The sequence below is a fragment of the Rhinolophus ferrumequinum genome, chromosome 2 (genome assembly GCF_004115265.2).
Source record: "Rhinolophus ferrumequinum isolate MPI-CBG mRhiFer1 chromosome 2, mRhiFer1_v1.p, whole genome shotgun sequence".
Classification (NCBI taxonomy): Eukaryota; Metazoa; Chordata; class Mammalia; order Chiroptera; family Rhinolophidae; genus Rhinolophus; species Rhinolophus ferrumequinum.
The window spans coordinates 51,207,333-51,222,760 of NC_046285.1; the positions used below are offsets into that span (position 1 = coordinate 51,207,333).

At 37.2% G+C, this 15,428-nt stretch overlaps 1 protein-coding gene across 19 annotated transcripts in view; it reads right to left on the reverse strand.

Moving 5' to 3' along the window:
- Positions 1-8,416: 8,416 nt before the first annotated feature.
- Positions 8,417-15,428, reverse strand: part of DLG1 (discs large MAGUK scaffold protein 1) — a 238,327-nt gene continuing 231,315 nt past the window's right edge. For all 19 annotated transcript variants that reach the window (XM_033128021.1, XM_033128025.1, XM_033128009.1 and 16 more), the window contains 2 exons: positions 11,845-11,936; positions 8,417-10,276 (listed from right to left, as the gene is read on the reverse strand). In XM_033128021.1, the coding sequence (XP_032983912.1) occupies positions 10,170-10,276; positions 11,845-11,936 (199 nt within the window). In that variant the 3' untranslated portion in view covers positions 8,417-10,169. The remainder of the gene's footprint in view (positions 10,277-11,844; positions 11,937-15,428) is intronic.

Below are 15,428 nucleotides of genomic sequence, written 5' to 3' on the forward strand. Positions count from 1 at the left end.
ACTATCATGTCCAGTTGGAGAGGGAAAAGCTCAGATTTGGAAGGAAGAAGAGGTCAGAGTCCAAGAGTCTGAGTTGGAAGGAAGCTCCAACGCCATCAGATCCATTTAGCAGCCTCTCTTCAAACTCACATTGCACCAAGGATCTGGGGAGAGAGATGAACCTTGTGGACAGGTCCTGGCTGGGGAGGAGCTAGCAGTGGGGCATTTCACAGTCTAGACAACTGCCTCTCCTTATATTTGAAGAGGGGAAATGACGCCCTAGGTTACACGTTTAGTCAGTGACAAAGCTGGAACTAGAACCCAGGTCCTCAGCAGAGCCTGGCTCATTTTGTCATGCTTTGGACAATGGAGAGAAGACCAAAAAGGAGGAGGAGGAAGCAGAAAAGTACAAAGAAGGAGATGAGAGGAGGAAGAGAATGAAGGTAAGGGAGGAAAGGATGGCTTGTCTATTTTTCTAAGCCAGTGGTTCCCAAAGTGTGGTCCCCAGACCAGCAGCAGCACAACCTGGTAACTTGTCAGGCCTACCTCTGACCCACTGAATCAAAACCTCTGGGAGTACGGTCAACAAGCTATGTTTTTGATTCTGGTGCACAGCCGAGTTTCAGAACCACTGTTCTATGTAGACCAGAACTGCAGTTCTCCATGTGTGTTGCGGATGTGGAGAATGGACTGCAGAAATTGTTACTGTCGTCTGCCTCCATTTATGGCCTCATCTTTTGTCATCACCCCCTCATGAGTTCCCAGGACTGAGAGATCCTTCCTGTCTTGGGTAGAGGACCCGTGTAGTAAGAACACTGAGTGAGAGAGAAGGCATCCCTGGGTCTGAGTTTGTCAATCCTTGAGCCTGCTCTGCTCCCCTGGGAAGGGAACCCTGGCTCCTCACATTGGCTCGTGAAACTGCTACTTCTTACAGAAGTTACAGGGCTTGGGCTTCAGGGTCCCTGAGCTCTACTTTCTTACCACTTACTCACTGTGTGCCATCGGCCATGTTCCTTTTCCTCTCTGGGCTTCAGTTTCCTCATCTGTAAAAGGTAGGTCATGATGGCTCTGATGTGCCATTCTTCTGCTAATAGCTGTCTGCTCTGGAGAATCTGAGGTGGACATGTGTGGTGCCAGCTGCTTTTCCATCCCCAGTCAGATCCACCAAGAGGAGGTACCTCTTTCCAGTTCATACATATGGACTAGCAGGTGGCCCTGACAGAGGGGCTATGGCCTGTCCTAAGAGGATGGAATAAATAAGTGTCCTTAGCAAACCTCACCCTCCTGACTGTGAGGATGAAAAGGCTCATTTTACTCCACGAGCAACCAGAAGGTATTGGCAGGATTTGTGTTCATTAAGTCATTCCTTTAGCAAAACTCCTGGTGACACTGATAAGGTGGCAGACAGCTGCAACCTAAGAGCTCCCTGAGCTCTTTCACAGAGAGGACATTTCCCTAACTCTCAGGAGTCACTCCTCAATTGTGACTCATCAGTGAACTTGCTGTCTCAGGGCCCCAAGGGCTTCTAGATCAGGCCCATCTGTCTGGCCTTCACATGTACATAGCTTTGCATTGATACCTGTGGGAATAAGGAGCTCTGCCTCAGCTTGAGCCTGGATCCTTTTTGAGGTGCAGGCATACGCGGGTATATCAGAGGAATGGGTGGGAGGCAATTATAATGAGCCAGTAATTTAATCCAGGAAAAGCCTCATAGAGCAGAAGTGCTAGGGATATTTGGGTCCCCATTCGGACCTCATGTTGAGGTGAGAGAGTATAAAAAATACAAGAACTGGTTTCCTCAACACTTCTGTAAGGTGTTGGGGCCTAAGTAACACTGCTTTGGGACCCTCTGACTCTATTCCATGATACGAAATACAAAGAGCTCTGCTTCACTCTGCCAAAAACACAGCCCTGGCTCTCCAAGGTTTCAGGGTACCCACCAGATGGAGTTTACGCATCAGGGAACTGAGGAACAGTAGCAGATGCTATAGGGTGGAGCACACTCAAGACAATCTCTGGGGGCTCAGAAAGAAGGTGGCGCCTTTGACAGGGAACCTGTACTGGTGGGTGGGGGCTGCAAATGAGCCAGCAAAACGTGGATGGACAATTCTTTTACCCAGAATCTTAGGAAAATTCCTACTTTTTCATTTCAACAAACCATGGTTGATATTTTTCTATTTCTATGGGCTGTAATGTCTCTGGCTATGAACATGTCCATACAGTTTTCATTCTGGGGGACACTTGGATGGGCTGGTATGCACAAAGAAAAGTAGGACTGTGGAATGTCTACAGCAGTAAATGTGTTATCAAAGGCTGTCACACTCTTACAGCGAGTCCTCACTTAATGTCGTTGGTAGGTTCTTGGAAACTGCAACTTTAAGGGAAAAGATGCATAATGAAATCAACTTACCATAGGCTAATTGTTACAAACAAGTGTTCCTAAGGCATATTTCTGGTCACAAAAACATCTTCAAACTTCTAAATAAAGATCCAAAGCACTTCTAATATTAAACATTGAAATGTGAGTTATACAGGTATTTAAGAAAGATGAATAAAAACAAGTAAGATAATTATTTTCCAATCCACTTAACTCCAGTTGAGGCCAGAGCCTATCCTGGCACCTTAGGGTGCAAGGTGGGACCCCACCCTGGACAGACTGCTTGTGGCAGGGCGCACTCACACACACCCACTCACTCAGATGGGGACGATTGAGACACAGCAGTTCACCTCATATGCGCACCTTAGGGATGTGGGAGGAAACCGACAGTAACATGGGAGAACATGCAAACTCAACACAGGCTGTAGCACCAGCAGGGAATTGATTTTTTTTATCAATGTTATACTAAAATGACATTATTCGAGGACCTGCTGTACTCCTGATGTCATTCACCATTAGCAAGGCAGGAATGTGCGTGACCAACAGCTACAAGAAGCACTGCAGAGGGTGTGGGAATAAGAGGTATAGCTGGGGAGGCAGGTGCTGGTAGACGATTTATTGACCACACATGTACTATGTTCCAGGAACTGTACTTCACAAGTTATTTTGGATTTAGGACCCATGAAGGTCACTGGGGAGAGCAGCACAATCCAAAATGCATTTTAGGAAAAGTCACCTGGTGGATGGCTGATCAGCAAGGGAGCCAATTAGAGGCTGGGAGATGGTTTAAGGAGTCACTGCAATAATCCAGGCCTGGGAGTGAGGGTGTGTTAGGGACCTGGATAAGAGTGATGACAGCGGAAATGACAGAACAATAAGGACCTTAGGGAAGACTCAATAGTATTAGCCACAGGTAGGAAAATAGTTAAAGGGTTAGTAAAGCTTTTCCTAGTAAGGGTGAGGAAGGTCAGACAAACTAGATCTGAACCAAACACTGACCTTTCAGAGGAAGAAAGGGATCTGTCATGAAGAAATACCTTCTCTAGTCTTAAATACCACTAGGGAAGTAGACATTTTTGATCAAATAACTCACAAGATTTAGAAAATTTTTTTGTAGAGATTCATAGTGTGGAACATATGGGACTTTGTCTTGTCTTTAGCTCTCCCATCTGTGAGGTAAATGAACCTAATTTTAGACAGCCTAAAGAAAGATTATATTACTCGTCTCATCTTTTCTTCCATCAGAAAATTCACTGTATGTTGTTTCACATGCTAATTGTTTTGTACACTGACTTCTATATAGTTAAAAAAAATCATTCTACTGTAATTAAAAACTGTCCAAATGAAATTGGTCATTAACGCTTGATTAGCAGAAATGGGGATGAATATATGCTCCACCTGAGTAGTTTATTCCTATTAGGGTAAACACCCGAGTACCCAAGGTGCAGTCTAGAGCCAATTTAAAGAAGTGATCTAATCTTTTTTTGGAAAGACTCATGTAAGAAATCAATTTATATTGTGGTAAGATTGGAACGACCAACAAGGCCGAGTGTGCTATCTGCACACACAAAGACAGTGTCAGCCAATCAATCAGGGGCAGCTTTCTGGGTCAACGATTCCTTCCCCTCAGTACACTGCACTAGAAATACATTTCTATTAATCACATATTAGTAATATTTAAGATGCAGAGAGGTTACCAACTAAAGAAAATCGGTAGTTAATAATTTATAAAAACAAACGACATGATATTTGCCAGATGGCAGGGGTTGAGGGGCTGGGTGAAAAAGGGGAAGGGATTAAGCAGTACAAATTGGCAGTTATAAAATAGTCACGGGGATGTAAAGTACGGCATAGGGAATATGGTCAATAATACGGTAATAACTATGTATGGTGCCAGGTGGGTACTAGTCTGGGGGATCACTTAGTAAATTTTATAAATGTCTAACCACTGTGCTCTATACCTGAAACTAATACAATATTGAATGTCAACTGTAATTGAAAACAAAAACCAAAAACTACAATCCTTTGGTGTTCAACAAGTAGATTTTCTTAAAAGATTGTCTCCATGGGCTGTTTTCTAAATTGTAAGGCTATTAGACAATCTCATGTTTAACAAATGGCTGTTTTCATTTGTTGCTCAGCCTATTTTCTTCTCATTTGATACTGTCCTAGACAGACTACTTTCACTTCCCTTAGGTCACCAGCAATGAGAGTCTGGCACCCGTTACCGGCACACCCAGCTATTGGATCATCTGATTGTTATTCCTGGGAATTTGAAATTCTAAAAGTCCTAAATTGCTTATTCTTGGAGTCTCCAACTTGAAGAACAAATTTATTCTATAAACAGGCTCTTGGGATCTATTATTCTGCATTTAAAATTTGTTTTAGGATGTTAGGCTCCTGTGCAAATGCCGAAAATGTGTGGCTGCTTACAGTAGAGATGGAGGTGGAGTAGGGGAGGGCCTGTCATGGCTGTCAGATCAGAAACCCATTTTTGATGCTTTTTGTTCCTACAGGCCTAGCGATGCAAAAAAAAAAAAAAAAAAAAAAAGTACAAAAATATAGTGGGATACGTACAGTGGAAACAACCCAAAAGTCCTTCAAGTAGTGAGTGGCTGAAAAAGTAGTATATTCATAAATGGAATACTACTCAGCAATGAAAAGTAACAAACTGTTAATACATGCAGTAACAAGGATGAATCTCGGATGTATTTTGCTAAGTGAAAGAAGCCACACCTGGAGTGCTACATATGATATTCCATTTATATGACATTTTGGGAAAGGCAAAACAATAGGCCCTGAGGAAAGATCAGTGATTGTCAGAAGTTGGAGGTGGGAGGAGGTATTGACTATGAGGGGCAAGCATGAGAGATTTTTGGGGTGATGGAACTGTTGTGCATTCTCGATTGTGGGGGTGGTTACATGGCTCTATGCATGTATCAAAACTAATCATAGAGAATTTTACATGACATAAACTAAAAAACTATAAAATTAGGATAGTGGTTTCCCTTGGAGTAGTGGCTGGGAGCGACCTGGAGGAGGGTGCACCTGGGGTGCTGGTCATGTTTTTGAGTTTCATGCTCGTTGTTACATGGCTGCTGTTTGTTCATTGAGGTACATGTACACTTATGATATTAATACATTTAATGTGTAATTCAATACAAAGTAAACAACAAAAGGTAGTGGGAGAGAATTCTAGCCTTCACGGTCCTATGGTCTCCTTCCCTAATTCTACCCATATTTGTTTATACTATTATAGATAATAGAAACCACTAAAAAAATCATAGCATGAAACTCTCCCTGGTCAGGTTTGGAACCTGTTCCTAAAAGTCTCAAGCAACAATACCAGGTTACCTGACCATCAATTCTGTTCACAATACTGTGTAGCAGAACAGGATCTGTTTTGCCAGCCCTGAGGTAATAGTATTTGGAAATGGAGACAGAGCTGGCAGTGGAAAGTCAATGAGAAACTAGTCAGTGAGTCAATACTGACTCTTCTCTTCCTATTCAAATTAATGAAAGAAAATGTATCTTACCTGGGTGATTTAAGTAATCTTCTCCAGGCCTGTTTCTAGACTCTCCACAACTAATGTTCTGGAGAATTGTTAGAGACTGTGCAGAGATGTATGGCTTATGAAATCGCTGCGTCTTCCAGTTCCATGTTTAAGGTTGAATTGGGATAAGTTAAAGTAACAGAGATCTCTGACAAAAAGTAGAGATCCTTAGAAGAGATGAGTAAACATGACTATAGGAACTGAAATATAAATGTTTAACTAAGTCTGTCAAAGAATGCTCTATAGGTGATGAATAATGGTGGACAGTATTCTTTCAGTCTTCTGCTACCAACCATAAACACACTCTAGAGCAAGAATAGGAAGTACTGAGTCAAGTATCAGATGCTGATTGGTGTTCTGTACACACTTGCGTATTTAAACCTTATAACAATCCTGCAAGGTAGTCATTCGAATCCCATTTAAAATATGGCAAAATGAAAGCTCAGATTAATCTGTACAAGGGAAGTTGAAACAATTCCAGACTTCTTATTCCAAAGGAAAAGGCCCCCCGCTACATTCATGATCTTATTGAATAGTCTCAAAATATCTCCATTTTAAAGATAGGTAAAAAAGAAGGAGAATGACATGACTTGCCCAAGGTCAGTTACATAACCAGTAAGAGGCAAAGCTGGCATTCAAATCAGGCTCTGAGCCCACACCCGCATTCTTCACATTTTAGGACTCTGCTGCCAAAGCCAAAGGGAGCTACATTGTGTAATTCTGCAGGGAGACATATGGAATCTTCAACATTGGACTAAGACACCAGATAATTTAAATTTGGGTCAGAAAAGTAACATTTGTGTTTTTCCTTGATATCTTTCAAATACCTCAATAAAACTTTTTTTTTAAAGATCATCTATATATTTTCCTTTTACATAGTTTAATATATATATATTTTAATAAAATCTCTTTACGTTTACTGACATTTACTTCCTATTTTTAATCAGTAATTCAAACTATGAGGGACTAAATTCAGCTCATAGCATGGGAGGAAAAGAAACTGGTTAAGATACTGGATCTTGGGCTTCTGTTTCACCACATAAATTAAGAATCTTGGAAGGTAATTTAGTACTTTAGAAAGCAAATTTTTCTCATTAGTAAAATCCCCAAATTGCCATATTTTGAATTTAAATACTATGAAGTGGTTTAGCAGGTATTTGTTAACCAGAGTATTCTGCTGGAATGGGCTCTGCAAGCTTGCTTCCATTATTTTTCAAAGAGCCCTGGGAAGATATGAAACAGGAAAGCAACCAGAAACGTGTAGAAACGTTTAAGAGGCATTTTTATTTTTGCCAACTTAATGATATGAAGTATATTAAAAAATGACTATTTCATAAAACATTCAAAATAGTATTATTCTCTGTGTATTAGAATAGTGAACTTTTCCTAATGACTACTGTTCTCCATTTTGGTTCTAAAGAGGACTTTTCTTTGTATGTCACTGACAGTGCTAGGTTGACTTATTTTATGGGTCCGTCCTTACTTATTGTGTGACTCTGGGAAAGGACCTTCATCTAAGTCTTTCTTTATCTGTAAAGGGGCAACTAAAACAACATAATTTAAGTCCCAGTGCCTTACATAGTAGAGGCTGAAAAATGAGGGAAAATAGTATGTACATTAGAAAGAATGTGGGCAGAGACTTGGACACAAATACCAAGCACTGCTACTTACTAAGTCATCCTGGGCACGTGATTTCACTTAAGCCCTATACTGGGATAGTAACTCATCTTCTTTTAATTAATCAAATGAGAATATAGTAAAGTGGCTGTTGCACAGTATTAAGCAATTCGTACTTTTATTAATAATTTTATACAATCTAGAAAGCTGCACAAAACAGTACAGTTGGCCCTTCAAGAACTTTGGGGGTTAGGGGTGCCAACCCTGCACAGTTGAAAATCCACATGTAACATATGACTTCCCCAAAACTTAACTAGTTGTCCCTTGGTATCTGTGGGGTGATTGGTTCCAGGACCTCCCACAAGTACCCAAATCTAGGTCCCTTACATAAAATGGTGTGGATCAATGCATACACTCAGTCCTCTGCATTCACAGATTCCCAACTGTGCATCGAAAATACTGTTTTCGATCCATGGTTGGTTGAATCTGCATATGAGAAACCTGGGGATAGGAAGGGCCGACTGCATATTTACTGAAAAAAACCTTCATAAGTGGACCTGTGCAGTTCAAACTCATGCTGTTCAAGGGTCAACTATATTTTCTTACCTCCCTCCCCAAAAAAGAATCACTTAACAAGGACATCCATAAAGCAATGTAATATATACTTTAACACAAAAATGGCATCCTTTTATAACCTCTTCATATTTTACATGTGACTAGTAAATATTTCAAAATGGCTTATGCTGAGGTCTTGCTGTAAGGTGATTTCTGGGGCTCTTGAATCATTTTACAATAATTTTCTTCTAGTGTACTTATGTTTGGTATCAACCTACTATATTTAATGTAACACCTATTTTTCTTTCAGAATTCAAGACACATTTAACATATGGATTTTACAATAAAGTTTATTAGCTGTTCTCCTCTTTCTCATAAATGGAATGGATAATGTCAATAATAATTCTTTACAAATCAGTACTCATTTGTTTAAGAAACTGCAATGAGGAGGTTGTCAAAAATACATATTTAATAAACAACTCCAAAAAAGCAATGGGAAGCTAAACAATATTATTAATATAAAACACCAGAGAAACTGATTTCTGAAATCCTATCTATCTTTCACTAAAATTTCTTGAAATTGATCACCATGAAGATCTGCGTAAGTCTAGTGCAGAGCAGCCATGAGAAATGAAAAGTGTGCAGTCTGAAGGGAAACACACACACATGAGGCTTCTGCCTGTTTGTGTATTAATGAAAGGAGGAGAACTGGAAGGAGAGGCAGAGGACCAAATTCAAACTCAATGACAAGAACAACAGTAACAAAAAAACTAAAAAACAAAACAAAAAAACAAACCAACCAGGAACCATTTGAAAACTTTTGTAGAAAAGAGGAGAACATGCTCATACTTTTACTTATAATCTAAATTTCCCTAAAGGTTTCTTTCCATAACCATCATATCCCGTTTTCAGTTCACATGATTAAGGAAGATAAAGTCTAATCAATTAATATTTAATTTATAAACCAAACAAAAAGTTAAGAGAAAGTGGCAAAAGAAAAAATATATTTTAAATATATATATGTTCGTGTGTGTGCAACTATGTAAAGAAAATAATTCCCATAGTTACAGAGTTTAGTTAAAGAAAGTTTTATATATATTTATATATATATATATTTTTTATTATAACAAAATAGGCAGTTATTGTGGGTAAAATATTCATTAAAATCTGACCCTTAAGAATACATTTAAAGTTTTAGACTATGAATTGGACTCCTTTTCCACTGCCATAATAATGACTGCATCACCACTGTAATGTCTGTTTTGTCTGTGTCTATGTCTATGAAATTTTCTCACCCTGTGTGTAAAACGTGAGCTCCCCTAGCACCTAAACATGGCCTCAATTCAGAAAAATGTGATGATCATTATGTACGAACAACTTTTGTAAGACACTATAAATAGTGTTGCACAAGCAGATTAAAAACATTTGAACATTGTTATCCCTAGCACATGTATTGGAAAAAAAATCTCAAACAATAAGACTTTAAGAAGGACTCTTATGAAAATGAATATCCCTTGTGAAATTATGAAAGCTAATTGTCATTAATTTTGAAATTAAAAAACATTTTCCTTATTTGTCTGTAATGAAATATTTACTTTGATAACAGAAATCAATTGAGAAAAGGACTTGAGAACTAATATATTGGCCAAACCATGCTATTGAAGGTAAGCGTGCATTGTTGCTCAAAGTTTACTAAATCATTGATTAAAATCACTTTTCTTTCATTTATATTGAAATTTGAAAAGAATGCATATAAAGCTTTTCTGAAAATCTTTTAAAGTTACTTTCCCTTAAACATTAAGGAATTTTACCACAATTTCCCCATCTCCCCAAATCCTTAATAGCTGGTCAAGCCATTTCATCTTCAATTCTGAAAAAATGGCCACAAACCAATAGTGACATAAAATAATACAGATGATACAACTTGAAGGAGATACTAGATGTCAAAAATAAGTGCAACTGCAGACCATGATGAGTGGGATGATTTAACTCGGCAGGAGTATTGAAGACAGACTCCAGAAGGAAAGGGCAAAGAAATGTCAAAGAAAATGCGATTGTGGAAAAGAGAAACAGAGAAACATCAGTCCTTATAACTTTTCTTTTGCTGGAACCCAGATGTAAGGACCAGACTGTTCTTCTATGATCTGCTTCACTTGGTTGTAAATGTCTTCCAGCGTATCTCCCTGTACAATTGCTGTAACGATAGAAACAAAATCAGAAACCTCCAATAACTGTCTATCTTCACAATTAAAATTATTAGTGAAATAGAAGTTAAACCTTAAAAATAGTTATTCATCCAGGAAGAGACACGTATTGTTTGCTCAGAAAAACTGCTCATTTCATTAATTTTCCTATTTGTAAAATATAAAATTTTTTATTTTAAAAATTGACCAAAAAGTGAGATTTGGTGACCTTTACTTTGTTTTGTGTATTTGGGAGATACACACTTGAAGTATTTAGAGCAAAAAGAGCATCTGTCTGCAACTTACTCTTTTTAAAAAAATTCTTAACAGTATAGAAGTCTTTATTTCTTCACACCTATCATGTCATGAATTCATAGGGAACAGGTTCCAGGAGCTCAGGCTCCTTTCCACTGGTTCTCATGAAGTGTGCTTCTCTGGGTGGAGCGGGCTGGCGTTTTAGGAACCCCGGTACCTTTCCCTTTTTGATCATTTTTCTTCACACGCTTCAGGAAGCTATCTCGGCTCTTAGAGAGCTTAATATGCTCAACACGTACATTCATTCTCTAGGCAAGAATCTCGCCCTTAACTTGTTTGTTTACAACAATGCCAACCACATGCTGGGTAACCTTGTGGACCCTTCCCGTTTTGCAGTGGGAACATTTGGGGGGCATTCCTTTTTGAACAGTGCCTATTCCCTTGATGTCTACAGTATCACCTTTCTTGTAGATTCGCACGTATGTGGCCAAAGGAACAATTCCATGTTTTCTAAAGGGCCTAGAGAACATATAAGAGGGTGCTTCTCCTCTTTCCCTTTGTGTTGGTCATTTTGGTGAATTACTGGAAGATGGTGATTCCAGATGAAAAGTGCAACGTACTCTTTAATGTTTCAGAAAAATATTATAAATGTAGCAAAATGTTAGCATTTGGGGAGTATGGGTTAAGAGTTTATAAGAATTGCTGGTACTATTCTTGCGGTTTTCCTGTAAGTCTTTATACATATTATATAATATATATATATTATATTATATGTATTATGTATATTATGCAACCACATATATAATACATATATATAAGCACACGGGTTACAATACCATGGCACTTAATGGTATTTAGTATTTAGTGTGAACACCAAATATAAGCTTATTATTTCAACCAAACAAATAACAATGACAAAAAAACCTGTTCAAAGATACCTAAGGAATAATTTATTTTTAAAGGACAAATGAATGAGAGATTTGGGAATTGCTACCCACTCTTTTCTTTTTAAACAAAAATGGGTCAAAATTTATAAAGGATAAGAGAAAAGTAAGTTTCATAGAAGAACTGAAGTCTCAGTCTGTTTTTCTCCAGTCAAGTATGAATTATTCCTGTACATACTGTACATACTGTGCTAATCAACGACCCAAGAAACACAAATTTCAAGATTCCTCACCACTCCTGCTTAGGTTAGATGAATTATGAAAATGATAGTAATAATTACTAATAGATGTGGGCACAGTTCAAAATCCATTTCAATGGTCAGTTCATACGGCTCCAAAGCAAAATTCTATCATAAAGTACACTGCCACATGATGCCAACCTGTGAAATGTTCAGTAAATTCTTGTTCCAGTTTCATGGCTCTCTCAAATGTCTTTCTGGCTTGTTCTTCTGTTAGACGCTTATTCATTTCCCTATACAAATAAAATTAGAAATTGGTAATTACTATATTATAGTAATTCTTGAAGAAAGATGACAAAGGAGAGGAGACACATAAAACATAAAAGTATGAAAAGTTGAGCTCTGTTGAGACTATGAATGTCATTAAAAACTAGATTAAATTACTGAATATATACCTTTATACTTGGAATTGACAGAAGGGTTTCAACACATCTTTGCACTAGTTCAAGGCAGCTAAAAAAAACTAAGATTGAGAGTTTTGACTTTGATGACAATATCATATCAAAATGACTTACAAATCTAACTACCAATTTATAGATAATAAAGGGAACACACTGACATATTAAGCAACACTATATAAGAAGGCAACCAGCAAAATATAGTCTGGGGAAAACTGCCAAAGAAATGACTTTGTTCAATAAATAAACAGACTTTGTTCAATAAATAAATAGTTTCTTCAATAAATAAATAGAAAAAAAGAGTTCAAGGTCCAAAAAAGGTCTGTTTATGACAATTTGGAACTTGATACAAATTGAAAAAACATATACAAAACTTATGAAACAATTAGGAAAATTTAAACTATGTAATGATATTATAGAATTATTAAGTGTAACATCATAGTGATGTTTTTAAAAATAAATTTTTATGTTTCAAATATATACTGAAATATATGGATGAAATCATATAATGTCTGGAGTTTGCTTCAAAATAATCTGGAGTGGAATGGTAAGGAGATGGAGGGAAAGATGAAACAAGACTGGTCATAGCTGATTAATTACTGTTGCAGCTGGATGATGAGTACGTGTGAGCTTGTTCTTAAGAGGAAAAGCTTTCAATATTTCATCATTAAATACGTTTGCTTTCACATTTTGTAGATGACTATCAGATTAAGAAAATTCCCTTTTACTCAACTTTCAAAATGTTTTTGTCATGAATTGATGTTAGTTTTATCAAATGCTTTTTCTGTGTTTATTAAAATGATCATAAGCTTTTATTCCTAAAATTTGTTAATATGGTACACTACAATGAAATTTAAAAACTGGTAAAATATACATAAAAGTTTAAAAACTGGTAAAATATACATAAGTTACCATTTTAACCATTTTTACGTGTACAGTGGCATTAGTACCTTCATATTGTGTAACCACCACAACCATCCATCCCTATAATTTTTTTCATCTCGTAAAACCAACACACAATACCTATTAAAAATAACACTCTTTTCTCACCTCTCCCCAGCCCCCATTATACTTTCTGTCTTTATAATTTTGAGTACTTTTAGTACTTCGTATAAGTGGAATCATATGGTATTTGTCTTTTTGTAGCTGGCTTATTTCACTTAGCATAACGTCCGCAAGGTTCATCTATGTTGTATACCATGTTGCAGAATTTCCTTCTTTTGTATGTATATACACATTTGCTTATCCATTCATCCATCAATGAACAATTGGCTTTCTTCCACATTTCAGTACTGTGAATAATGCTACCATGAACACGGTGTAAAATTTCTCTTTAAGACTCTGCTTTCAATTCTTGTCGGTATATATCTAGAAGTGGAATTGCTGGATCATATGGTAATTCTATTTTTAATTTTTTGAGGAATTGGCATACTATTTTCCACAGAGGCTGTACCATTTTACACTCCCACTAACAGAGCACAGGAGTTCCTATTTTTCCACATCCCTGCCACATCCTAATAGGTATGAGGTGGTATCTCAATGTGGTTTTGATTTGCATTTCCCTAATGCATAGTGATGGTAAGCATCTTTTCGTGTGCTATTAGTCATTTGTGTATCTTCTTTGGAGAAATGTCCATTCAAGTACCTTGCCCAGTTTTGAATTGGGTTGTTTTCTTGTTGAGTTTTAGGAGTTCCTTTGTATCCTGGATATTAATCCTTTATCTGATATATGATATAATGTCCTTCTTGTTGCATGTAACCTTTTTAAGTCTATTTTGTCTATTAGTATAGCACTCCTGCTCTCTTTCGGTTACTATTTGCATGGAATATAAAGAAGGTGCCAAAAAAATGTATACAAGTTTAAGAAAGAAAAACTGTATTAAAATTGTAATACTCAATATATACCGATAACAAAAGATGAACACAAGTAACATTTGACTTCTGCAATTACAAGAGGTGCTCAAAGTGGTTACCATCAGCGTCCAGAGTACGGCAAACTACTGCTTGAGCAACGTTGACCAAAGTGTCCACTTGTATACAATTTTTTGGGCACATTTGGTATTTTACCATCCTTTTACTTTCAACTTTGGATCTCATGTGTTTTATCCATTCTGCCAGTCTTTTTTTTTTCTTTTTAAACTTTTAAGTGTGTTTTTCCAGGACCCATCAGCTCCAAGTCAAGTTGTTTCAATCTGGTTGTGGAGGGTGCAACTCACAGTGACCCATGCAAGGATTGAACCAGCAACCTTGTTAAGAGCACCGCGCTCTAACCAACTGAGCTAACCGGCTACCCCCAAACTCTGTCTTTTGATTGGAGAGTTTAATCCATTTACATTTAAAGTAATTACTGATAAGGACTTACTTTGTCATTGTGCTGTTTTCCAGATGCCCTATAACTTTTTTGCCCCTCACTTCCTTGATTCCTATCTTCTTTTGTGTTTAGCTGACTTTTTGTAGTGAATATTTAAATTCCTTTCTCTCATTTCCTTTTGTGTATATTCCAGACATTTTATTTGTGGTAACATTTAACATCCCAAAGTTAGAATAACACTAATGTGAGTTTATTAAAACAAGTTTAACTTCAGTAACACACAAAAATTCTGCTTATCAACTCTGTCCCCACCCCATTCACTTGTTGATGTCACAAATTTACATCTTTGTACATTGTGTGCCCCAAAACATATAACTAATAATTCTTTTAAATGTATTAGTCTCCTAAATTATGTAGAAAAAAGATTGGGAGTTAGAAACCAAAATTACAGTAATCCTAGCTTTTACACTATTTATTTTTCTTTAAATAGTGTATTAGCTTCTTGAATCATGTAGAAAACAAAAAGAACAGTTACAAATGATTGTTATACTAGCTTTATAACTGCCTATGTATTTACCTTTGAGATATTTATTTCTCCACATGGCTTCAAATTACTGTCTAGTGTCCTTTCATTTCGCCTTGCAGGACTCCCCTGAGCATTTTTTTGTAGGGCAGGTCTAGTGGTCACGAACTCCTTCAGTTTTTGCTTATTTGGGAATATCTTAAAGTCTCCCTCATTAGCAAAGGACTGATTTGTCAGATACAGGATTCTTGGTAGACAGTTTTTTTCTTTTATTGGTTTGAATATATTGGCCACTGTCTTCTGGCCTCCGAAGTTTCTTATGAGAAATCTGCTTATAATCTTATTGAGGATCCCTTACATGTGATGATTCACTTGTCTTACTGCCATCAAGATTCTCTTTGACTTTTGAAAGTGTGAATATAATGTGTCTCAGTGTGGGTCTCTTTGAGTTCATCTTACTTGGAGATTGTTGAGCGTTTTGGATGCTTATATT